Below are 27243 nucleotides of genomic sequence, written 5' to 3'. Positions count from 1 at the left end.
CAAACTATACTGCAATGATCAGTGTGTCGTCCGTTGATACGCAAAAACTGACAATATAATCCGTATTAAGCTCATTATATCAACAAACAAATACAGTAAAGACGTCTTAAAATTTCAAGTGTCGGGGCTGTTTATGTATGGAAACTGTCATTCAGGTCCTAGAAATGTGTCCTTTGTACTTATTAACAGGTGTCCTTATAAAGTGGGTTAATTTAACAGAAAATGTATGGAGCTTTCGTTGGGTACTTTGAAACGTGTCCTTAATAACGAGATGTCCTTATTAAGAGGGTGTCCTTAGAGCGGGGTTCCACTAAATTTTCATACCTGAAGTTTTATATTTCTTATAACATTTTCTCGAGAGAGAGAGAGAGATATGAATAAATTACTGAAAAAGAGCCTTGGGTTGCCTGCGTTTTTTTGACACCTTAGGTGTGAAATTTGACACTTTTAACATGCAATTTGGAAAGAAAATTTGATGAATATCTTTATTATCAAGTCACTTCTAGGATATACTGAATACTATTCGAACAATTAATGTTGTCCAACTGACACCAGCTTAAGCCAGTCCAACTACCTTAAAAGTGTACAAATTAAAGTGTAGTAGTCAGATAAACACAATAGAAAACGAAAGAATTCGAGTGAAAGGGCAAACAAAAAAATTAGTGTGTTTCCTGTTGCATGAGAAAAATGATTGGTGTCGGTACATGTAGATCAGATGTTTTTACTGATACAACAGTGGAAATGAGCTTACTGGGAACCCTGTGGTGCATTTGGGAATGAAAAAAATATTAGGGTTGGGAAAAATTGGCAAGAAAATCACGGTCGGTCACGCAACAGGAGACACACCTTTTTTGGGCCTAAGGTTTACACCTGTATTTCAGGGGTTTATGAAAACCACTCTTCCACCAAGATTATTCAGAACAATAAAACATTCTGATTACTCACTCAGCTATACAATATGTTTATGCCTGTTTTATCATTTCCTTAATAGTATTGCTGTGTACGATCTTGGTGGTGGAACATTTGATATCTCAATCCTTGAAATCCAGAAAGGTGTCTTTGAAGTCAAAGCAACTAATGGCGACACGTACCTTGGTGGAGAGGACTTTGATAATACCCTCCTAACATTCCTGATCTCTGAGTTCAAGAAAGAGGTAAAGATGTAAACCCAAGTTAGAAGCCTTCTAATGCTGTATCTATAGATCCCTTGCAGGATACAGTGTACAGTTGTATTCCCAATACAGCCCATTTCAGAGGACAACAAAACAGTGAAATTTTACTCTTGAGTAACCATAACTGCAGGATTGTCAATAAAATTTTTGGTAGGCGGTTTTGAAATTGAAATAGGCGGTAAACCGGAAATCACTTGAGCATGTAATCAAGGCATACTTGTCACCAGTCTCACTCTTCTCACAAAAATTCAAGATGGCAGACAACGATCATTGAAGTTTCAATTGCGTTGCAGTTTTCGTAGTACAGCAACAAAGATTGGGTTAAAATTGATTTTTATTGACACATTTTTCTAGTTTAAAGAACTTTAATCAAGATTTACGATTACATTGGGAAGTGGCTAAGTAGGACGGCTGAGTTAGTGAGAGAATTGGGAATAGGCGGGAGTAGACGGCAGAATTAGCAAGAGTAGATGGCGGAATCTGCCAGTTGCCGGCTTCTATTGACAACCCTGTAACTGACTCTCTTAGTAACCAAATGCCTCATCTAATTAGCAATGTGCATGAATAGATCAATGAAAAGTCATTGTTTTGTCCTCCAAATAGAGTGGAGGAGAGAATTTGCAGTCAATAACCTAATCTTGGCAAGTTTCCCATGCATGCCGTACTGCATCAGTAGATTGTTTGTACTGTATAGTATTTCTACTAGAAATTTGCCATGCTTGAACAAGTCTGAAATGTATACAGTACAGCCCAGATGTATGTCACGGTAACGCGCATGTAACACGCGTGCACTCGTAACCAGTGTAGTCCGTCCATCCGCGTGTAGTCCACTCTAAAAACTCGGCAAAACTACACGCAGCCCAATAGCTCATTAACTTCAATCTGATATATATATGTATATCATCATTTGAGCTGGGTGTTGTCTGTTGTAAATATAGAATGTACACTTGAATGTATGGATAGAGTATGTGGAGCAAATCTCATCAAAGAGCCCATCAGGGGAGTGATGGTGGAAACTAGGTGTTGTACGTGTACTGTACCTCTGTCACAAGAGGGGAAAAATAATTTTTGTGTCTACATAATCAGCATTTAGAGACAGCAGCAGTGCATTTCACCCACTAAATTAGAAATTTGATTGACTGATATAAATGCCCAGGTATCTCTGGTGCATATTTAATTTTGCTACAATAATTTTTTTGCATTTGCTTTCAGAGTGGAGTTGACCTTTCTAAAGACAGCATGGCTCTTCAGAGGCTTAGAGAGGCTGCTGAAAAAGCTAAAATAGAGTTGTCATCCTCAGTACAGGTAATTTGGTTCTCTAAAATGAGATGGTTAAAGTAAATTAAAATATAAATGTATTGTCCTTGTCTTGTGAAGGTAGCACTTAAAAACCAGTGGCTAACAAATGTGTGTTTTCTCTTCCATGATTGCATTGAACTCTAGAAGTTATTTAGGATTGTGCATCTTGTCCCACAAACAATGAAGAATATGTAATATTGGATAACAGAATATATATATATACGTATATATATATATATTTGACTTTTGTTGTTACCTAATTGTGGTCATTTTGGCAGTATTTATTTAAAAAAATATTTCTTATTCGCCTCTCTTTAATCTTTCATCGCCACCAGCATTGCCACAGTGTCTTTCAGGCCCCGTCCACACGTCTCCAGAAATGTTTGTATCCGCAAATTATTTTTTGTGGATACCAAAAATGTTTGCGTTCACACGCAGCGTATTCGAATCGTTTTCACCATCCACACGTATCCGTATCCGTAAAAAAAGAATTGCGGATACAAAAATTTGCGGATACGTGTGGACGGGGCCTCAATTGACTATGTACAAACAGTCATTGCGACACTAAAAGTAGCCCTAAATTTCACATGAATTTCTGTATATTTTCATTCTACAGACAGATATTACCCTACCATACATAACCATTGATGCCAGTGGACCAAAACATATGAACCTGAAGCTCACAAGAGCCAAGTTTGAGTCTCTTGTTGGTGACTTGATGAATAGGACAGTAGGACCATGTAATAAATGTCTACAAGATGCCGAGATCAGTAAGAGTGATATTGGAGATGTGTTGTTGGTTGGAGGAATGACCAGAATGCCAAAGGTATATATGTATTATATACATTATTAACTAACTTACAGTATGTGCACTCTAATTGGTCAAGAAATGTGCATTAATAGTTGTAACAAAGGAGATCTGACATTCATGGAGGCAGGTCAGCCTTACTTAAGAAATAAAACATCATTATTTGTACTGCGTTTAGAAACTTACAATACTCGGTAAGTTCTGAAAGCACATAAGAAGTGTGAAGACAAGCACAAGCCATACTTTATTTTTAAAAAGAAACAAATTTGCAGTTCTTTCTGCTCTTTTCTTTCACTTCTTAGTAAAGAAGGCTGCATGTGCGTGGATGGCATCAGCAACATGCTTTATTCACTGATACAGCACAGTTTTCAAACAGTCAGAGTGTGCGTAGTGACACAGCTAAGTACAGGGTTTGTGCTACTCCTTAAACTCCTTAAACTCCTTGAAAACTCCTTGAATATGATTCACTTTTTCAAGGGCACTTGAAAATCACTTGAATTTTACGATTTTAGGGAAACTGCTTGAATTTTTGCTTTGATCATTACTTGCATGGTTCTGAAATAGATCTAGTCAGAAAGATTAGAAATTCTGAAAGTCGGCCATATGCAACCACCGTGTAAAACCTTGGCATACTTAGCTTAACATACTCCTTGAAAATTCATTTTTGGGTCCTTGTATACTCCTTGAATAGTCCTTGAATTTTAAGTGGCTACCTCAGCACGAACCCTGTAAGTAATAAACAAGTATAAAGAGGTATAACTCTAGAGATTTGGACAAACATTTAACTAGAAAAACAAATGTGATAAATGTTGCTGGACATTTACATGACATCCTTTCATCATTTTTAAAAATATTTATTAAGGTAGTGTGAATTCATATAAAGTAACAAAAGTAATGCATTAAATAAGTACCAAAAAATAGTAAACAAATTAAATATTTTTCGCTTAAGGTTCAATCAACAGTTCAAGAGATTTTTGGAAGACAGCCAAGCAAAGCTGTCAACCCAGATGAAGCTGTAGCTCTAGGAGCTGCCATCCAGGGGGGCGTTCTTGCTGGTGATGTGAAAGATGTGCTGTTGCTTGATGTGGCCCCCCTGTCACTTGGTATTGAAACCCTTGGCGGCGTGTTCACTAAACTGATTGTAAGAAACACTACCATCCCAACAAAGAAGAGCCAGGTAGGATACCTTATTCGCTTCTTTCACATTGATTGCATGTGCAAATTCCAATTCAATCTGTGAGTTGGTCGTGCCCAGACTTCTTTAGGAGTGTGGCTAATTGTTCTTACATTTTTGAGATTGAAGTGTGTTCAGGGCTCTAAATTGGCCTGCCTGTAATTGGACCCAAAAAAAAACCATGTTAAAGTTGAATGTAGTTAAGGACGATTCTGTATCCAGTGGGCACCTTGGGAGAGCCTACATTTGCTAGCAGTTGATGTAATGTGTGTTCGTAAAAGTACAATGAATCTCACCAAATACAATAGTTAGAACAGCAATAAAATACAATAAATTTTCTAAACACATTACATCAACTGAGTGCTATGTAGGTTCTCCCGATGGGGGCCTTACTTGCATAGCAGCCATGTTGCCTTGAATAATAAATCCCCCCCCGAGCCTTGGTTAAACATGATAAAAGCTTTTTTTTTTGGTTGGCAAATTAACATTACAAAATGTTACGTCCACCTATCGACTAAACTAAACTACAGGCAAAGCAAGTACTGACTATTTGTTCATATGATCTCTTAGGTGTTCTCCACTGCCGCTGATGGCCAGACTCAGGTGGAGATCAAAGTCCACCAAGGCGAGAGAGAGATGGCTGCTGACAACAAGCTACTTGGACAGTTTCAACTGGTAAAAAAGCTTTTAGATTCTTTTCAGCAGACCGGATTAAAATTATGGAGGTCAAGCAATTTAGGGGTGAAGTGCGGAAGTTAGACCAATAGACCTCTTTACTCCTATGGCTGCCATCTTGAGTGGCAGGGTTACGTTTTCAAGTAATTCCAAGTTTTGATGTTTCGCATATTGTTCCAACTACCAGCAAATACACGAGTACAGGCTTAGCCTCGTTTATAAGTCAGCTATTCACAGATACCATTAAAAGTCCGTGGGATTTCAAAACATTGGTATTGTTCAAGCTGTACATTCTTTACATTAAAGCTGACATTTGCAAATGATTTACTCTTAAGCGAGGCTAAACCTGCGGAGATGAGTCTTCAGTCTTAAAAGACAGCGGTACTCGTGTGCCGAACCTAAGTACAATAGGCCACCTCCGAATTGTGCTTCGCTTGTCACGCACAGGTTTCATTGCAAGGCTTCATGCACAATGCTCAGTGATTCGTGAAAGGAGAAAATAATAAATCTAATTTCGCACGTACTGTAGCCTCACACTAAAACCTTTGTGCGTGACAAGCGAAGCATATCTCGGAGACTGTGAATACTTGGGTGAAAATTGAGTTCTTATGCTCTTTAATGTTTAGGTTGGAATCCCCCCAGCCCCGAGAGGAGTTCCCCAGATTGAAGTAACGTTTGATATCGATGCCAATGGTATTGTGAATGTGTCTGCTCGTGATAAGGGAACTGGAAGAGAACAGCAAAGTGAGTAAAGGAATCCTTTTTGAGTACGTAAATGATTGATACTGGAATACCATTAACTTAGATATGGTGAAGACAAAAGACAAACAGTCACCTCTCGTCTTGCGGACACCGCGATATTACGGACACCACGCTATTAGGGAGAAAAATACTTACAAAGAAATGACCGTAATTAATTATTGTTATTGTGGACGCTTGTTATAGAGTGTGTGCAACCATATGACTCAAAATCCCTTGAGATCTGAATAACATTGAAACAGCTGCCATCTTGGTTGATCGAACAAGAGAAGCTAATGAGGAATGCTTTGTTATCGTCAACCAAGATTTCGGCAGTGGCGTAACATGTACCTGCTCTATTACGGACATGAAGTAACGGTCCCGAGGGTGTCCGCTGTAACGAGAGTTGTTTGTACATGTAGCCGACATGTTGGTTGACGTGGCAAGAAACCAAGACCAAATATTTTGTACAAAACAACCAACTGGCGTCCATAATGCACTAGTCAATAGCCCACTTCTGAGATATGCTTCGCTTGTCACGCACAAAGATTTCAATGTGAGGCTTCGTGCATAATGCTCAGTGATTCGTAAAAGAAGAAATTCGATTTTGCTCGTAGCGTCGTACTGAAGCGAAGCATATCTCGGTAGTGGGCTATTCAAGGTGGGTGGGTGGGTGGGGTGGTAGTTAGTTGGTTGATAAATGAATGCATAAAACCAACATTGCTAACATTTATTTATCCACGTACAAAACAGAAAATGACGTTTATTATTTTTATTAATTTTAGTTGTGATCCAGTCATCTGGAGGTCTGAGCAAGGATGCCATTGAAAACATGATAAAAGAAGCCGAGAAACATGCCGAGAGTGACAGACAAAAGAAGGTATTGCGTTACATTTGTTGTTGCCTTATTTGGAAAAAAGCAGAAACGCAATCCTCGCTATCTTTGCTCTGAAGAGACTGGGCATGGGTCCTATGATTGGCTAAATCTTCTGACTACGCTTTCGCTTCAATATTGGATGCGAAGCAAACATGAAAATAAAAAATATATATCAAGAATTCCATCGAGAAAGTGTTGTTTGTTTGTTTATTTATTGTTCTATTCATTCATTCATTCATCAATTCATTTTTTTAAATCTTAAAAGCGAGCCCATACAGTATAAGGCGTATATAAAGGATATTACACTGTGGCGCGAAGATATGAAGTTTATCTTCGAGTGGTGAAATATTTTTCAACACGAGAAGATAAACTTTATATATCGTCAAGGCAACGTGTAATTTTCTTTTTATTACATAGACATATCCACAAAGAAAAACTACACAAAAACATCGTCATATCAGTGACGTCACATCGCAAGTGACGTCATCGATATCCTCACTAGTGAAGATATGGAAAATATGTTACTCAGGTCCCGGATGTAGTTTGTATTTGCAATTAATATTCATGGCTTGTTGTCTAGGAAACCACAGAGGCTGTCAATCATGCAGAATCGATGGTTCACGACACAGAAACCAAGATGGAATAGTTCAAAGACCAACTACTACCATCAGAAGAGGTTTGTGGGGGGAAAACATCACTTGTCATTTCTCGATAGCAGTGTCACCTGACATTGTTTTCTGTTATGTGGATTAACTTTTTGTCCGTTTGTTTTCCTTTATGTCGTGTTTAATACGAACTCATCTTATTTCGCACTCTCGTTTGTTAGTTCATTTGTTGTTTTTTCTTTCTTATGTTTATTCTTTCGTTCGATCGTTCGTTTATTTGTTCGTTAGTTGGTTCGTTTGTTCGCTCATGCATCGTTCAATTGCTAATCTGTTCGTTGGTTCGTTTGTTTTTATGTTTATTCTTTTGTTCGTTCTTTCGATCATTCGTTTATTTGTTCGTTAGTTGGTTCGTTTGTTCGCTCATGCATCGTTCAATTGCTAATCTGTTCGTTGGTTCGTTTGTTTTTATGTTTATTCTTTTGTTCGTTCTTTCGATCATTCGTTTATTTGTTTGTTTGTTTGTTCGCTCATGCATTCGTTCAATCGCTATTCTGTTCGTTGGTTCGTTTGTTTTTATGTTTATTCTTTCGTTCGTTCTTTTGATCATTCGTTTATTTGTTCGTTAGTTGGTTCGTTTGTTCGCTCATGCATTCGTTCAATCGCTATTCCGTTTGTTGGTTCGTTTGTGCTTTGGTTTGTCCATTTATTCGCCTTACTTGTTTGGTCTTTACATTTTTTTTAAAAATTTTTTTAACTTCCTTGTTTTACGAGGCTATCACTTAATAGGCATTGGCTAACAAACCTGTGGCCCTCATTCCCTGATCGAAATGGAATTTGGGAGCTCATTTTTTTGGAAGGAGGAAAACCGGAGAACTCGAAGCACAGGAGAGAAACAACAAACAACTCTACTCAACTTTTAGCACCTAACCCGGCGGGATTCGAACTTGGGTTGCATTGATGAGAGGCGAGCGCTCTCACCGCTACGCCACCCATGCATCCCTGAAAGCGAAATAAGAACAGAGCATTCACTAGGAGTTACTCATTTGTTTGGTTTCTCTTAAGACTGACAAACTCAAGGAAGAAATCACCAAAGTACGTGAAGTCTTGGCCAACAAAGACAACGAGACTGCAGAGACCATCACACAGGCTTACCGTGAACTACAACAGAAATCTCTTAAACTCTTCGAGATGGCTTACAAAAAGGTGAGTTTATCTTTTCATGTCCATTCGTAAATGTCCTTCCCTTGTTTATCCAAGCTAAAGCAAAGGTGATGGAGTTTCCTTGACTCAGCATCACATTCGAGTAGAGGTTATTTTAATTTTTATCATTACTATTATTATTATTATTATTATTATTATTATTATTATTATTATTATTATTATTATTATTATTATTATTCGGTTCTCCTCCCTCCATTAAACCGCTATGTTCCTTTACTTATTCAATATATTCCCTCCCCAGATGGCATCAGAGAGAGAATCCACGGCTCCACCGACACCAGCTCAGAATCAACCGAATCAACCGACGGTAAAAAGAAGGACGAAAGTTAAAATAAAACATCAAGCATAGAAAGACTTTCAAAATCCACTTCGATGTTATTATAAAGAGCTTGCCCTGGTTCTGGATAAGAACGTTTTCTAAAGATTCTAACGAGCCAATGTAAACTCAATGTAGCCTGTATTAGTGTAATAATGTTATGGGGATATTAGTACTATATTGGTTCGGCAGTAAGGGTTAATTTATCCTTCATAATGTTATTTTTACTCTGGTTACTTTTTCCACTTCACGACGAAGGAATTCGTGGGTTGAGGTTTACATTTGCAGTGCAACCACAAGCTGAAGTATCTAGAAATAAAATGATTATCCATGCTTTTTGTGCTTGGTGCATATACACCAGTTTCGCATTCGACTGCATACCGCTGTTTTTGAAGACCACAGACTCTTGCACAGATTTAGCCTCGTTTATAACTCACCTATTCACAGATAGAATTAAAAATCTGTTAGATTTCAAAACATTGGTATTGTTCAAGTTGTACATCCTTTACATTACAGTTGACTTTCGCAAATGATTTGCGCTTAAGGTGGTCTAACAAGTTTCGAACTGCTCCTGGAATTCTTGGAAATCTCCTGAATTTTCTTCCATGGACCTGGAAAACAACTTGAAATTTCGGGTCTTTCTTGGTGTTGCACGATATACACTTATTTCAATATAGTTAGTCACCTGAAAAGCTACAAAGCTGAGACCGACAAGGATTATGGCTAGATACATTTTACATGTTTCAACCGCTTGATAACTGTTGGTGGACTTGAGATTTTCTACCAGTTACAAGTGAGCATCCTCAACTGCTGCAGTTTGTGTCAAAAGCTTCACTTGTTGGATATAAAACATTTCCCCATGATTCTCAGCGATCACAGCTTTCTAGGTTTTTGGTGACTAACTTTATTGAAATAAGTATATCGTATTCTGGGTTAGGGTTTTTGTATTGGGTGGTATTGTTTAGCTCCAAACTCATTGTTCTCGGCTATTGTTTTATTGTCTTCATGGCTCAGGTGTCCTGCAATACCAAGAAAGAGCCGAAACTTATTTTGGGTAAAATATTAGGCTAATGAAGTTAAAAATAAAAGCGTTTTCTATGCCAATACTTAGTAAGGCGCTTGTTCTAAAGGAAACCTATTTCACTATTTTAGTTATTTATACTCTTGGATTTTTGTAAGCTCCTATTAGCACGAAACCCGAACGAAGCCTGCGCGGATTATCCTTTAGTCATAAAACACACGGTATTTATCGAAAGATGTTATTGCAAGTGCAAACCAGTTTTTGGGCGTAAGCAAAATTTGCAGAGCCAACTGTACTTTCGATAGACTACAAATGTTCGTTGGCCACGCTGTATCAATCAAAACTCAGTTCTAACTTGATTTTCTGGTCAGGATTAAAACTTTTGAAATCGCACCAACTTAAAAAAAACAACATTAAAGTAGGCACGCCTTTTACAGTGCAATGTTTGCGATTTAATTTTAAAACTTTTAGCTAACTCGAAATGGCGGGGAGAATGGACCTCTTCAACTTGGGTGTATTGGTTTCCCATTCCAGAACACGTTTCATTAACTTGAGAATAAGATTCTTCGTTTGAGTTGTATTCATATTCATGTGACTTGTAATGTGTAATCGTTAAACATTGTCTTTACTATGACACGTGATAGGAAATGGAAATATAGGAAAATAATGCTCCCAAGCTAAAGAGGTCTATTAGTTTTGACATAACCTAATCCCTGTTTACAAGTCGAAGAGTCACACCGAATTCTTCGATAGGGAGGAATATATGACAGTTGGGAGAAAATGTTCATACTCACTCGACCAATCAACAATAGCATATTCTGTGTTATATGTCCCATAAAGAAATGTCAAGTTATACTCTATTGCTTTTCAATAAAAATTTGCATTTGGTACAATAGACTCCTCGCATGTGACGTCAAAGCAGCTCAAATTTGGAGGATAAAACAAGAATCCTGAGAATATGTCCTCCAAATTGAGCTGCATTCCGACGTGCTGCAAGGGGTCTATTCTCTACACATTTGTTGTATTGACCCAAATGCCTCGACTAGGAACAATTGTTTGATGGCAACAGAGTTTAGCTGTGATATCTGCTATTCAAAATTCCACAATTATTCCAAACCCCTTTTGTTCAGTGCGTGCTGGGGGGAATTATACAAATCCCCTAAACAAGGGCTTACGAGCCGTTCTTTGCATCTGGATATTTGTAGTGGATTTTTCTAAACCATTTTCACAAAAATTATCGACCACACGTCGCGTTTTCGAACCGTTTTCGCCATTCCACACGTTTTCGTTTTCCAAATATTCTCTACTTTCACATCCCCATAATGTCTTGCGTCTTTGGGGGTAACCAATCAAAAAACTGTCCCAAATCGAAAGGTTTCTTAATTCACGTTATACTATACATGTACCTGCTTTTATCTGTACGATACTGATTATCAGTTTATTCCAAGTTATTTTTGCGTATACAGATCATCAAGAGTTTTGGTCTTACAGAAAATGTATTGACTTACGAAAAAATGTTTAAAATTTACCTAAAACGTCTTCAAGCTTCTATCTTTTTCTGTTGTTTACTTCTTCATTTTATTTTTGGATACCAAACAAGGTATTTTCAACATTGTCTGATCAGCTTTCAGCAAAATAAGTGGGTTCTTACCCTCTGGTTACCCCCCAAAGACGCAAAGTATTATGGGGATGTGAAAGTAGAGAATTGCGTTTTTGACACCAATCCATAAAGGAAAAAATCCTCTTTCAAACTTATACGGACAGGATGCGTATGGACATAGCTAATGGAGCTAACTATAGTATGGACGGGGCCTTAGTTTTGTTGCGAGGCAGCTCAGTGTAAAAGAAAGGTACGTTTTTTAATAGGGGATAGGGCTGGGGGATTCGCAGTAAACTCAATGCTCGCAACCATCCCCCTTTCACCGGCATGAGAAATTCATGACCTTCAGTAACACGTCACGTGTTACGCCTGTCGCTATGACAACTAATAATAACAGACAGTAGAACAATTTCCCTTAGTAACCACAACGCCACAGTCACTTGTTGGCTCTGTCGGTATGACAACTAACTCAGATCTCTACCAAGAATATCTGTCATCGATGCACGCTAGTGCCTAGTCCCTTTGACTGATAGTTTTTCTTATTGAGCATGCGCAAAATCGTGTTTACGTCATTGTATTCGAAAAATTGCGGATACGACCGTCCACACGTATCCGTATTCGGAGCGTATTCGAAAATGTTCACTCTGGAGACCGTTTTCGAAAATTTCCGGATATACGGATACAAAAATGTCCGGACACGTTTGGACGCAACCCGTATCCGCCAAAAATAATTTGCGGATACGAAAATTTCCGGATACGTGTGGACGGGGCCTTACGGTACAGCTGTATATGCACTTTAATTGGTCAAGAAATGTGCATTAATAGTTGTAACAAAGCAGATCTCACATTCATGGAGGCAGGTCAGCCTTACTTAAGAAATAAAACATCATTATTTGTACTGCGTTTAGAAACTTACAATACTCGGTAAGTTCTGAAAGCACACAAGAAGTTTGAAGATGCATGTGCGTATAGATGCATGTGCGTGGATGGCATCAGCAACATGGTTTATTCACTGATACACCACAGTTTTCAAACGTCAGAGTGTGCATTGTGACACACAGCTAAGTACAGGGTTTGTGCTACTCCTTAAACTCCTTAAACTCCTTGAAAACTCCTTGAATATAATTCACTATTTCAAGGGCACTTGAAAATCACTCGAATTTTACGATTTTAAGGGAACTGCTTGAATTTTTGCTTTGATCATTACTTGCATGGTTCTGAAATAGATCTAGTCAGAAAGATCGGAAAAGCTGAAAGTCGGCCACGTGCAACTACCGTGTAAAACCTTGGCATACTTAGCTGAACATACTCCTTGAAAATTCATTTTTGGGTCCTTGTATACTCCTTGAATAGTCCTTGAATTTTAAGTGGTTACCTTAGCACGAACCCTGTAACTGAGTAATAAACAAGTATAAAGAGTTATAACTCTAGAGATTTGGACAAACATTTAACTAGAAAAGCAAATGCAATGAAAGTTGCTGGACATTTACATGGCATCCTTTCATCATTTTTAAAAATATTTATTGAAGTAGTTTGAATTTATATTTTCAATAAGTATCAAAAAATAATTAACAATTTAAATATTTTTCGCTTAAAGTTCAATCAACAGTTCAAGAGAGTTTTTGAAGACAGCCAAGCAAAGCTGTCAACCCAGATGAAGCTGTAGCTCAAGGAGCTGCTATCCAGGGGGCGTTCTTGCTGGTGATGTGAAAGATGTGCTGTTGCTTGATGTGACCTCCCTGTTACTTGGTATTGAAACCCTTGGCGGCGTGTTCACTAAACTGATTGTAAGAAACACTACCATCCCAACAAAGAAGAGCCAGGTAGGATACCTTATTCGCTTCTTTCACATTGATTGCATGTGCAAATTCCAATTCAATCTGTGAGTTGGTCGTGCCCAGACTTCTTTAGGAGTGTGGCTAATTGTTCTTACATTTTTGAGATTGAAGTGTGTTCGGGGCTTTAAAATGGCCTGCCTGTAATTGGACCCAAAAAAAAAACCATGTTAAAGTTGAATGTAGTTAAGGACGATTCTGTATCCAGTGTGCACCTTGGGAGAGCCTACATTTGCTAGCAGTTGATGTAATGTGTGTTCGTAAAAGTACAATGAATCTCACCAAATACAATAGTTAGAACAGCAATAAAATACAATAAATTTTCTAAACACATTACATCAACTGAGTGCTATGTAGGTTCTCCCGATGGGGGCCTTACTTGCATAGCAGCCATGTTGCCTTGAATAATAGAAACCCCCCCGAGCCTTGGTTAAACATGACAAAAGCTATTTTTTGGTTGGCAAATTAACATTACAAAATGTTACGTCCACCTATCGACTAAACTAAACTACAGGCAAAGCAAATACTGACTATTTGTTCATATGATCTCTTTCTTAGGTGTTCTCCACTGCCGCTGATGGCCAGACTCAGGTGGAGATCAAAGTCCACCAAGGCGAGAGAGAGATGGCTGCTGACAACAAGCTACTTGGACAGTTTCAACTGGTAAAAAAGCTTTTAGATTCTTTTCAGCAGACCGGGTTAAAATTATGGAGGTCAAGCAATTTAGCGGTGAAGTGCGGAAGTTAGACCAATAGACCTCTTTACTCCTATGGCTGCCATCTTGAGTGGCAGGGTTACGTTTTCAAGTAATTCCAAGTTTTGATGTTTCGCATATTGTTCCAACTACCAGCAAATACACGAGTACAGGCTTGGCCTCGTTTATAAGTCAGCTATTCACAGATACCATTAAAAGTCCGTGGGATTTCAAAACATTGATATTGTTCAAGCTGTACATTCTTTACATTAAAGTTGACATTTGCAAATGATTTACTCTTAAGCGAGGCTAAACCTGCGGAGATGAGTCTTCAGTCTTAAAAGACAGCGGTATTTACGGAATGAGAAAAAGGGCTATTCAATTACTTTTCAGATGTGCTTCTCATTGAAAAGCATCAAGCAATATAAAAGGACACCCTGACAGCTGTGCAGTCTATAAATTTTCCAATTGCTTACTATCAATCACGTGACTTTTTGGAGTTGACTGGGGGGCAAACAAGCGGTTGACTGGGGGGCAACTAGCGGATGTTAAGTCCAAACATATCAAAATAAGTCCTCAAACTATTGTATTTGACTATTTTCACGACATCAAACCAGAAAACAAGAGATCAAAACAGCCTCCAGGATTCTACAAGCCATCAAAAAAGAGCTATTACCGGAAGTGAAATCTATTGATAGCAACCTATAGTTGCACCCTCCGCATCCCATAATGCATTAATTAAAACAATAAAATTCAAGATGGCCGCTGTATCAATAAAAAAGGTCTATTTCATACGGCACTCTACTCGTGTGCCGAACCTAAGTACAATAGCCCACCTCCGAATTGTGCTTCGCTTGTCACGCACAGGTTTCATTGCAAGGCTTAATGCACAATGCTCAGTGTTTCAAGACGTGTTCGTGTTGGTGGGGAAATAGTTATGCCTCTTTAATCAAACAATCACTTCTCTAAGTATCTAATTACAACTGCGTAAGCTAATATTGTAACATCTCCCCTTTTATAATGTTTGAAATACATGGCTGGGATGATATAGAAAGATTTTAAAGATTTAAAAAATAAATGACCAAACAAAGACTAAACTACGAAATGATTATATGGATATTAAAGCTCAACTGTAACAAAAATCAATGTCCTATAAACGTTCGGTAGTCAAGTAAACCGATCAGGTTTCTTAACCACTATCTGACTTCTTCGCAGTACAGGTGGATTGACCGCGGGTTCTGACGCAGGTAGAACTTGAGGTGTCCTTGCACTGTCTGCCTCTGGTGATGCTTGTGTGTCACTAGCTGGTTCTTTCGGTGCTTCGTCGACGGGCTTTAAAAGCTGTCTGTTTCGGCGAAGTAGCTCTCCGTTCGACTCAACTAGGTATGACCTGTCTGAGAGTTTCTCTTTACAGTTCCCGACTTCCCAGGGCTTGCCTCTCTGGTTTGGCGCTACTCTTACCTCTTGGCCTATTTCTAGGTCTGGTAGGACCTTTACATGTCTGTCGTAGTGACTTTTGGCTTTCTGGCGCTTAAGGTGGATTTTGGTTGTCACGTCTTCCGCTACTTTGGGGTACAGAAGGTTAGTTGCTATGGGGACTAGTGTCTTTGTTCTCCTAGACATCAAGCGCTGTACTGGGCTGCTCTGCATTCCTTGAGTGGGGGTATTCCGATAATCTAGCAAGGCTAACCACGGATCTTTACGGTCTTGCATGGCTTTCTTGAGCAGGCTCTTGGCTACTTTCACTGCTGATTCCGCCTTTCCATTTGACTTTGGGTGGTATGGCGATGAGGTGACATGTTTGAACTCCCAGTCTCTTGCGAATTCAGCAAACTCGTTGCTGACGTATTGAGGCCCGTTGTCGGATACCAGCACATCGGGTATCCCATGTCGACTGAACTGTTCCTTCAGAAACTTGGTAATGGATGCTGAGGTTGTATCTTTCAGAGGACTTATTTCTATGTAGTCTGAGTAGTAATCTACCAAGACTATATAGTCTCTGTTCTGCAGCGTGAAAAGATCTGTGCCTAGTCTGCTCCAAGGTCTGTCGGGTATTTCGTGCGACTGCATTGGCATGCTGGGGTTACTTGGTTGATATTCTGAGCACACATGACAAGCCTTTACTGCATTTTCGATGTCGTGGTTCATTGCTGGCCAGTAAACGCGATCTCGTGCTTTCCTTGCACACGCCTCGATTCCTTGATGACTTGAGTGTAACCTCGCGATTACTTCAGATCTGAGGGCTCGAGGTATGATGATGCGTTGATTCTTGAATAAGATGCGGTTGTGGAGTGTCAGTTCCTCTCGGAAATGCCAGTAGTCTCTGATAGCTACTGGTACTTTGTCACGTACGTCAGGCCATCCAATTAGTATAGTATTCTTAAGTGACTGCATTGTAGGGTCTTGCTCTGTGGCTTTTTGTAGTTGCGCTAACCTTTCACTTGTGACCTTTACATTGTCGAGGGGGTTGATTCCTTCTAGTTCTAGCGCAAACACTTGGAACTCGTCTCCAGGCTCTCCTTGGTCTGCGAGGAAGGCTCGTGAGAGGTGATCTGCCACGTACATTTGTTGTCCTGGCTTGTAAGTTACGTTCAGGTTGTGTCGCTGTAGGCGTAATATCATCCTCTGTAACCTGCTGGGTGCTGCTAACAAGGATTTCTTGAAGATCGCTTGCAAAGGTTTGTGGTCTGATTCTACTGTTATCAGCTCTCTCCGTGTGATGTGTACTGGCTGAACTTTGCACAAGCGAAGACGATTGCAAGACATTCTTTTTCGATTTGTGCGTAGCGTTGCTCAACTGGTGTGAGAGTTCGGGATGCAAACGCTACTGGTTGGCCGTTTTAAAGCAAGGTTGCTCCGAGGCCTTTCTCACTTGCATCATATTGGATAGTGACTTCTTCGCTCATGTCATAGTACTTGAGTACTGGATGCGCAATCACGAGTTGTTTAACTTCTGAGAAGGCTTTGTCGTGCTGGCGTGACCACACAAATCTTGCATTCTTTGTGGTTAGTTCACGAAGAGGCAGTGCGACTTCTGATAGTCGAGGGAGAAACTTGGAGAGATAATTTACAAAGCCTAGTAGGCTGAGTGTCTCTTGCTTGTTGGTAGGCTTTGGCATTTCGGTCACTGCTTTGACCTTATCTGGATCTGGCTTGAGTCCGGTGGATGACAAGATGTGTCCCATGAACTTCACTTCTTTTCTCCGCATGATGAGCTTCTTGCTGTTCAGCTTTAAGTTGATCTGTCTTGCTCTCTTGAGCAGACGTAGCAGATTTTCGTCATGGTGTTTGTTGGCTTCTGCTAATGTGTCACCGTAACCGACCACTAACATATCGTCGCGGAGCACTTCCACGCCTTCTAGGTCTCCCAGTCGCTCGTGTAGGGTGCTTTCGAATTCCTCTGGGGCTGAGCTGACGCCAAAAGGCATGCGTAGATATCTGTAACGGCCAAATGGGGTCCAAAAGGTTGTAAGCTTACTGCTAGCTTCGTCCAAACCGATTTGGTAGAACCCATCCTTTGCGTCTAACGTTGTGAAGACTTTGGCCTTGCCGAGTCTGGGTAGCATCTCATCCATCGTAGGCATTTGGTATTTGGGTCGTTTGATCGCTTTGTTTAGATCTTTGGGATCCAAACAGATTCGTATCTTTCCAGGTTTGGTTACAACGACCATGCTGCTGATCCATTCGGTGGGTTCTGTCTCTTTGACGATGATTTTCCTTTTCTCGAGTTCAGCTAACTTTGTTTTGACTTCCTGGCGAAGCGTAACTGCGATTCTTCTAGGCGCGTGTTGAACTGGCGTGACATCTGGGTCAACTGTGATTGTAGCGTTACCAATGTTTCCCAATCCTTCGAAGACGTCTCGAAAATCTTTTAAGATACTTTCTTTGGTTAGGGGCAGAGTTCCGGTTTCTTGAACCGCGTGGACTTGATGATCGATGTTTAACTTGATTAGATCTAATTGTTGGCATGTCTCGGCTGATAAAATTGGTTTGTGGTTTCCGTTGACAACCTGAAATTTGAAGCAATGTTTTTCGTTGACCTTAAGTGTCACTTCACCTAATGTTTCCATGACTGATCCATCAAACAATCGTAGTTTGACATTGCTTTGCTTGAGCGTCGGATTACCGTCTTGGTTGATGATTGCTACATCCTTGTGGCTGATTACGTTACAGGTCGCTCCTGTGTCTAGTTGGCAGTCCAAATCCGTTTTATAACTGGAATTGGTGTTCATAAACTCAAGCTTTGCAAAAAGCTGCTTGCCCTTCGTTTTCACCGAACCAACTTCTTCAATCTTCAACGTGAATTCGTCGGATGAGTATTCTCCTTATTCTGATTCTCCTGATTCAGCTGTCATCGCTTTGACATTGCTTGACCTCGATCTACACACAGACGCGAAATGGTTTTGCCTCATACACGCTTTGCATTCACGGCCATAGGCGGGGCAGTCTTCTAACTTGTGTTTCTGAGAACCACCACAGTGGTAGCACTTGTAACTGCTCGTTCGTCGACTTGTAGTTCGTTTACTGTCCTCGCTTGGCGTTCTGTGGGAACGTCTGTTGTTGTACTTGTCACTTGGCTTGCTTGGAGATTTAGGCTTCCGTTCTCGTATTTCATTGATTTCTTCGTTATTTGTCTTATCCACTAGACTCATGGCTTTTAACTGACTGCTTGCTAATTCACTTGAGCGGCAAATGTTGAGGGCTTTGTTGAGATCTAGACTGTCCTCTTTTAAAAGACGTAGTTTTGTTGCGTGTTCTCGTATACCAAGAACGAGTCGATCCCTGATAAGCTCTTCCGTTAACGGACCAAACTGACATGATGAAGCGCATTTTCTAAGGCGATTTACGTAGCCATCTACGGTTTCTTCTGGGCCTTGAGTACAGCTGTTGAACAGATATCGTTCGTACATCACGTTGCGCTTTGGTTTGAAGTAGGCTTCTAGCGCGTTTAAGCATGTGTTTACGTCGTTCTTTTCTTCGTCACTTAACTTGAGATTAAGGAATATTTGCAGACATTCCTTCCCCATTACAGAGCGAAACGTTGCTAGTCGTATCTTTGGGTCTTGCTGGTACAGTCCGGTTGCGACTTCGTAGTCCTCCGACTGTTGTTTAAAGAAGTCCCAATTGTTTACTTGATCTCCTTTGGTATTCATCGGCGTTGGTACCGGAAAATGCGACGTGAATATTGGTCCTCGTGGACCGCTGCTGGTCGAAGCTTCCTCCTTACTTGACATATTACTTCTTCAATGCCTCGGCAGTAGGAACTTGACGTTTTTTTCAGCTACTTTGGAAGCGCTATTTCCAATTTATTTCTGACACCATGTTTCAAGACGTGTTCGTGTTGGTGGGGAAATAGTTATGCCTCTTTAATCAAACAATCACTTCTCTAAGTATCTAATTACAACTGCGTAAGCTAATATTGTAACACTCAGTGATTCGTGAAAGGAGAAAATAATAAATCTAATTTCGCACGTACTGTAGCCTCACACTAAAACCTTTGTGCGTGACAAGCGAAGCATATCTCGGAAGTGGACTATTAGGTTTGACTCCAGAGACTATGTATACTTTGGGTGTAAATTTAGTTCTTATGCTCTTTAAGAGGCAGTCTCTGTAAAAGCGGCCCACTGCATTTCGGGTCAGAAAATAGTTTTCCCTCAAACTTTTACCATAGAAAGGTAATTACTAGTAAGTAATGAAAATGACTTTATTTTCTCGAAATTCATCAAAATGATTTTTTTTTTTACAGCGCATAAATCCTGGACCACCGTTATCACTAAATTTACATTTATCAATTGAAAATTGCCCATATTCAAGTCGTCACTGCTCGCAAAATATAAAACGCTGGAACAAACTATTATTTTTCCTGACTTTTACATTCATTCTAGTGTCAAGAATAAGCAAAATTTTGAATGTTAAGCAAAAGGGAAAAAAGGAGAAAAATAAGTATTCATACCCATTTGACGGCTTTTTGAAATCAAGACAAACCACCCTTCACTAAAAAGCTTTTTTCTCCCAAGTCCGGAACGGATTACTTAAGTCTTTTACTTCAACCTACTGACCGAAGGTTGATAAAAGTGGATTCATAAAAACATTTTGCGCTTTTTATGTATCTTCTTCACATCAACCTCGGACTTTTTCGTGTTTTTACCAAAATATCTCATGAAATATGCAAATCAAGTACTGAAATAAACTATAACTAACCATTATTACTTGCTTGAATTTTACTATATCCGGTGTTAACACACTAAATATGATCTTGTTTTCTATTTTAAACTACTTTGAACTAAAATCGTCTCCAAAAAATACGCTATGATGCGTTTGACGCGGTATATGAACTGTTTTGAAGTTTATGCAAATTACTTATTGATAATAATGTAAACTAATTTTTCTAAAATATAGTTTCCAAAACTGTATTTCTTTTCTTTTATTGTCTTGAAATAACCTAAAAACTTGTCAAAAAGCATCTATTTTAATATATCTGATCTTCTTGAACGGCCCAAACTAAGGAAAATAGTCAAAATACAATTTATCAACCACAACGGAATGAACAACTTAGTTCAAAACAAGTGATTAAATGGGTGTCGACAAACCATGGACCCTACCTTTTGGACCCCCTTTCTGGACCATAATCTGGACCACCATCTGGATCACCATCTGGAACCCCGGTTTAAACATTAATACAATTATTTTCATGTAAAATAACTGATTATATAAACTATTTGGTCTTTTTTTCAGCTTTCTTTCTTTGCATCGAAAAAAGGCCGCCATTTTGTCTCAACCGCTGACCAATATGTCAGTACTCTATTACACAGGAAGCCCATAATTGAAAACAAGCCTAAAATGGTCATGCAATTTTATAATCATTGCAATTTAATCACAACTCTCTTCCTTTTCACTTGCCATGGTAGGCATTGCAAAATAATGCACAAATGATCATGAATTCTATAATTTCAATTTAGACATAACTTTATTTTGCAATTATAACACAAGTATACAAAGGCAAGCAGTTTATGAAGCAGTTATGGCTAGCAGGTAAGTCAATTCATCATGAACAGTTTATAAAAAGAACTGTTTTCCCCACAATCAGCACCTGATATTAAGTTAATAGTCAATATAAACTCAAAATATATAACACGTGTGACGTTGGGCTTCCTGTGTAATAGAGTACTGACATATTGGTCAGCGGTTGAGACAAAATGGCGGCCTTTTTTCGATGAAAAGAAAGAACGCTGAAAAAAAGATCAAATAGTTTATATAATCAGTTATTTTACATGAAAATAATTGTATTAATGTTTAAACCGGGGTTCCAGATGGTGATCCAGATGGTGGTCCAGATTATGGTCCAGAAAGGGGGTCCAAAAGGTAGGGTCCATGGTTTGTTGACACCCTGATTAAATACGAATTAAGTCCAAGATTTTAGGTTAATTTGGTAAAAATGTCGGTATTCAATTAATTTAGATATGTCCAAGCGAAAAAGTTCCCATAAAATACAATGTTATGATGCGTTTGGCGAGGTATATGAACTGTTTTGAAGTTTATGCAAATTGAGTGTTGATACTAGTAATGCAAACTAATCTAAGAAATACTTTTCAAAACTATTTTTTTCTTTTACTACCTCCTTGAAATAACTTTTTTTTAAACTTACCAGGGGCACAGAGTTTAATACGTCTGATCTTCCTAGACGGCCCACACTAAGGAAAATAGTCAAAATACTAGTACAATTTATCGATATCTACCACGACGGAGAATGACGACGGAATAAACAACTTTATAGTCAAATGAACAAGTGATCAATTACGTCCAAGATTTTACGAGTTAATTCAGTAAAAATGTCTTGCTTTTCACAATTTCCTGGAGTTTTTGCAAAATGCTCGATTGAGGTATTTCAGGGATATTTTGCCCACTGAATATAATGATGATATGCAAAGCCACTTTGCTGCAATCTATCTATCAAAACAACTCCTGACAAGTCGGGATCTTAGGGACGGACCATTAGATAGTTGACACAAAAAATATCGAGCAAGCACTTTTAAAAACCTTAAAATATCGTGCAACCTCTTCTGCTAGAAGGAAAACATCTAACTGTACGCAAAAAAATAACGTGCAAGGGTTGAGCAAAAATAAAAAATTAAAAAAATAAAAATTCCTGCAACCCCCCATCATTTATCTAATAGTCCATCCCTTATTTAGCACGAGCTTAAATCTTGACTCGCAACAGTGTTGCAACAGCACAAACATTGCTCCGCGTAATCGCGTCTAAAGACAACTTCATAGCAAAATATATGAAAGTTTGCGTAAAGCATCATACTCACTTTAGGCTAGCCTTGGAAAATTTTGGTGACCCACTAAGGCTTGCCTCTATTCAACACAACAAGGTATACCAGGCTACAAGAGCTCTAATACCTAAAGTCGGCATTCAATTAAAATTTCGATATGTCCAAGCGAACGTTTAGATAAACGAGTGGTGATGACTAGTAGAATACTAGTTTGGACTGCGTTCGGTGTTTCTGAATAAAACAGTCGGAACTCGTGGATAAATTGAATCACCGTAAAAAGCTTTGTGAAACTTTTCGAAACATTTCGGACGCTGAGTCCTTAATCGTCGGAGTAAGTGACATTTAGATAGTCTGCGTAGCAGCGCTTTGAGGAGAGGGGTAGGGAAGGGACGGTGGAGGCGAGTCGTCTTTAGGCGCGATTACACCGAGAAATTTTTGCCCTGTCTAAACGTTCGCTTGGACATATCTAAATTAATTGAATGCCGACATTTTTACCAAATTAACCTAAAATCTTGGTCTTAATTCGTATTTAATCACTTGTTTTGAACTAAGTTGTTCATTCCGACGTGGTTGATAAATTGTATTTTGACTATTTTCCTTAGTTTGGGCCGTTCAAGAAGATCAGATATATTAAAATAGATGCTTTTTGACAAGTTTTTAGGTTATTTCAAGACAATAAAAGAAAAGAAATACAGTTTTGGAAACTATATTTTAGAAAAATTAGTTTACATTATTATCAATAAGTAATTTGCATAAACTTCAAAACAGTTCATATACCGCGTCAAACGCATCATAGCGTATTTTTTGGAGACGATTTTAGTTCAAAGTAGTTTAAAATAGAAAACAAGATCATATTTAGTGTGTTAACACCGGATATAGTAAAATTCAAGCAAGTAATAATGGTTAGTTATAGTTTATTTCAGTACTTGATTTGCATATTTCATGAGATATTTTGGTAAAAACACGAAAAAGTCCGAGGTTGCTGTTAGAAAATACGTAAAAAGCGCAAAATGTTTTTATGAATCCACTTTTATCAACCTTCGGTCAGTAGGTTGAAGTAAAAGACTTAAGTAATCCGTTCCGGACTTGGGAGAAAAAAGCTTTTTAGTGAAGGGTGGTTTGTCTTGATTTCAAAAAGCCGTCAAATGGGTATGAATACTTACTTTTCTCCTTTTTTCCCTTTTGCTTAACATTCAAAATTTTGCTTATTCTTGACACTAGAATGAATGTAAAAGTCAGGAAAAATAATAGTTTGTTCCAGCGTTTTATATTTTGCGAGCAGTGACGACTTGAATATGGGCAATTTTCAATTGATAAATGTAAATTTAGTGATAACGGTGGTCCAGGATTTATGCGCTGTAAAAAAAAATCGTTTTGATGAATTTCGAGAAAATAAAGTCATTTTCATTACTTACTAGTAATTACCTTTCTATGGTAAAAGTTTGAGGGAAAACTATTTTCTGACCCGAAATGCAGTGGGCCGCTTTTACAGAGACTGCCTCTTAATGTTCATGCAGGTTGGAATCCCCCCAGCCCCGAGATCGAGGAGTTCTCCAGATTGAAGTAACGTTTGATATCGATGCCAATGGTATTGTGAATGTGTCTGCTCGTGATAAGGGAACTGGAAGAGAACAGCAAAGTGAGTAAAGGAATTCTTTTTGAGTACATAAATGATTGATACTGGGATACCATCACCTTAGATATAATGAGGACAAAAGATAAACAGTCACCTATCGTCTTGCGGACAAATTACGGACACCTCGCTATTAGGGGCAGGAGCCAAAATCCATGGCAAAAATTCCTCCAAAGAAAAGACTGTAATTCTTGTTATTGTGGACGCTCGCTACTACGTACATGAAGTAACGGTTCCGAGGGTGTCCGCTGTAACGAGAGTTGTTTGTACATGTAGCCGACATGTTGGTTGACGTGGCAAGAAACCAAGACCAAACTTTTTGTTCAAAACAACCAACTTGCGTCCATAATGCACTAGTCAATAGCTCTCTTCTAATATATGATTCGCTTGTCACGCACAAAGATTTCAATGTGAGGCTTCGTGCATAATGCTCAGTAATTCGTGAAAGAAATTGAATTTTGCTTGTAGCCTCGTAGTGAAGCCTTTGCGTGTAATAAGCGAAGCATATCTTGGTAGTGGGCTATTCAAGGTGGGTGGGTGGATGGGGTGGTTGGTTGATTGACGAATGCATAATCACAACATTGCAAACATTTATTTATCCACGTACAAAACAGAAAATGACGTTTTATTATTATTATTATTATTATTATTATTATTATTATTATTATTATCGTTTCAGTTGTGATCCAGTCATCTGGAGGTCTGAGCAAAGATACCATTGAAAACATGATCAAAGAAGCGGAGAAACATGCCGAGAGTGACAGACAAAAGAAGGTATTGCGTTACATATGATTGGCTAAATCTTCTGACTACGCTCTCGCTTCAATATCACGAATTCCATCGAAAAAGTGTTGTTTATTTGTTCGTTTATTTATTTATTTAGTTTAGTTTATTTATTCATTTAATGTCTGTTTGTTTGTTTATTTAATTATTTATTTATTCGTTTATCAATTAATTTTTTTATTTATTTATCTTAAAAGGGAGCCCATACAGTATAAGGCGTGTATCAAGGATATTACACGGTGGCGCGAAGATATGAAGCTTATCTTCGAGTGGTGAAAATATCTCTTGAGGGAGAGCAACGAACGAGTGAAATATTTTTCAACACGAGAAGATAAACTTCATATCTTCAAGCTAGCCAACGTGTAATTTTCTTTTTATTACATAGACAAAACCACAAAGAAATTAAAACAAATACAACGCGCCTCAAGTGAGCGGGAAAACATTACAAGTGACGTCATCGATATCCTCACTAGTGAAGATATGGAAAATATGTTACTCAGGTCCAGGATGTAGTTTGTACGAAAAATACAAGTGGCGTATTTCCCAGTAAAACACTCATGATATAATAAAAAATAACGAGCTGTGCTTTAAACATGGCCATCATATTCGATAGATTCTCAAGCAAAAGTTAATTAAGTCTTCAGTCTTCAAATCTGTATTTGCACTTAATATTCATGGCTTGTTGTCTAGAAAACCACAGAGGCTGTCAATCACACGAAATCGATGATTCACAACACAGAAACCAAGATGGAATAGTTCAAAGACCAACTACTACCATCAGAAGAGGTTTGTGGGGGAAAAACATCACTTGTCATTTCTCGATAGCAGTGTCACCTGACATTGTTTTCTGTTATGTGGATTAACTTTTTGTCCGTTTGTTTTCCTTTATGTCGTGTTTAATACGAACTCATCTTATTTTCGCACCCTCGTTTGTTAGTTCATTTGTTGTTTTTTCGTTCTTATGTTTATTCTTTCGTTCGTTCTTACGATCGTTCGTTTATTTGTTCGTTAGTTGGTTCGTTTGTTCGCTCATGCATTCGTTCAAACGCTAGTCCGTTCGTTGGTTCGTTTGTTTTTATGTTTATTCTTTCGTTCTTTCGATCGTTCGTTTATTTGTTCGTTCGTTGGTTCGTTTGTTCGTTTGTTCTTTTGTTCGTTCTTTCGATCGTTCGTATATTTGTTCGTTAGTTGGTTCGTTTGTTCGCTCATGCATTCGTTCAATCGCTATTCCGTTCGTTGGTTCGTTTGTTCTTTGGTTTGTTCTTTTGTTCGTTCGTTTCTTCGTTCGTTTGTTGGTTTTTTCATTTATTCGCCTTACTTGTTTGGTCTTTACATTTGTTTTTTTTTAAAAAAACATCCTTTTTTTAAAGATGGTAGCACTTAATAGGCATTGGCTAACAAACCTGTGGCCCTCATTCCGTGATCGAATTGGAATTTTGGAGTAGATTTTTGTGGTGGGAGGAAAACCGGAGAACCCGGAGAACCCGGAGAACCCGGAGAAAAACCCTCGAAGCACAGGAGAGAACCATCTAGAGACTCTACTCAATTTATAACACCTAACCCGGCGGAATTCGAACTCGGGTTGCATTGATGAGAGGCGAGCGCTCTCACCGCTACGCCACCCATGATTCCCTGAAAGCGAAATAAGAACAGAGCATTCACTAGGAGTTACTCATTTGTTTGGTTTCTCTTAAGACTGACAAACTCAAGGAAGAAATCACCAAAGTACGTGAAGTCTTGGTCAACAAAGACAACGAGACTGCAGAGACCATCACACAGGCTTACCGTGAACTACAAAAGGAATCTCTTAAACTCTTCGAGATGGCTTGCAAAAAAAGTGAGTGAGTGTATCTTTTCATGTCCATTCGTAAATCAAACCTTAGTGTCCCTCCCTTGTTTATCCAAGCTAAAGCAAAGTTTGCTTGACTCGGAATCACATTCGAGTAGAGGTTATTTTAATTTTTATCATTACTATTATTATTATTATTATTATTATTATTGTTATTATTATTATTATTATTATTATTATTATTATTATTATTATTCGGTTCTCCTGCCTCCATTAAACCGCTATGTTTCCTTTACTTATTCAATATATTCCCTCCCCAGATGGCATCAGAGAGAGAATCCACCGGCTCCACCGACACCAGCTCAGAATCAACCGATTCAACCGACGGTAAAAAGAAGGACGAAAGTTAAAATAAAACATCAAGCATAGAAAGACTTTCAAAATTCACTTCGAAGTTCTTATAAAGAGCTTGCCCTGGTTCTGGATAAGAACGTTTTCTAAAGATTCTAACGAGCCAATGTAAAATCAATGTAACCTGTATTAGTGTAATAATGTTATGGTGATATTAGTACTATATTGGTTCTGCAGTAAGGGTTAATTTATCCTTCATAATGTTATTTTTACTCTGGTTACTTTTTCCACTTTGTTGAATTTGTAATTAGTTAAGTGCGCGAGGCATCATGGGGCCTCGTGGCGAGTAAAATAAAACATGGCGGATTGGAACGAA

At 38.6% G+C, this 27243-nt stretch overlaps 1 protein-coding gene and 1 pseudogene across 2 annotated transcripts in view; both read left to right on the top strand.

Moving 5' to 3' along the window:
* The window catches only part of LOC116291739 (stress-70 protein, mitochondrial-like), a 14082-nt gene extending 5532 nt beyond the window's left edge, over positions 1-8550 (top strand). Inside the window, exons 6-14 of the mRNA XM_089028100.1 lie at positions 992-1154; positions 2385-2477; positions 3088-3297; positions 4229-4456; positions 5024-5128; positions 5755-5872; positions 6652-6746; positions 7324-7419; positions 8411-8550. Of these exons, the coding sequence (XP_088884226.1) occupies positions 992-1154; positions 2385-2477; positions 3088-3297; positions 4229-4456; positions 5024-5128; positions 5755-5872; positions 6652-6746; positions 7324-7389 (1078 nt within the window). The 3' untranslated portion in view covers positions 7390-7419; positions 8411-8550. The remainder of the gene's footprint in view (positions 1-991; positions 1155-2384; positions 2478-3087; positions 3298-4228; positions 4457-5023; positions 5129-5754; positions 5873-6651; positions 6747-7323; positions 7420-8410) is intronic.
* On the top strand, positions 7994-27243 carry LOC116293854 (stress-70 protein, mitochondrial-like; annotated as a pseudogene). Its single transcript, XR_016119469.1, has 11 exons — positions 7994-8041; positions 8411-8551; positions 8811-8876; positions 12415-12430; positions 13104-13329; positions 13900-14004; positions 23829-23950; positions 24624-24718; positions 25418-25513; positions 26423-26564; positions 26837-27243. The product of XR_016119469.1 is annotated as a stress-70 protein, mitochondrial-like (transcript).

This window comes from Actinia tenebrosa, unplaced genomic scaffold (genome assembly GCF_029948245.1).
Source record: "Actinia tenebrosa isolate PJP-AT-01 unplaced genomic scaffold, QUT_ActTen_1.0 PGA_scaffold12__29_contigs__length_12842862, whole genome shotgun sequence".
Lineage (NCBI taxonomy): Eukaryota > Metazoa > Cnidaria > Anthozoa > Actiniaria > Actiniidae > Actinia > Actinia tenebrosa.
Note: the sequence above shows the minus strand (reverse complement) of the source record. Positions and strands in the feature narration are given on the sequence as shown.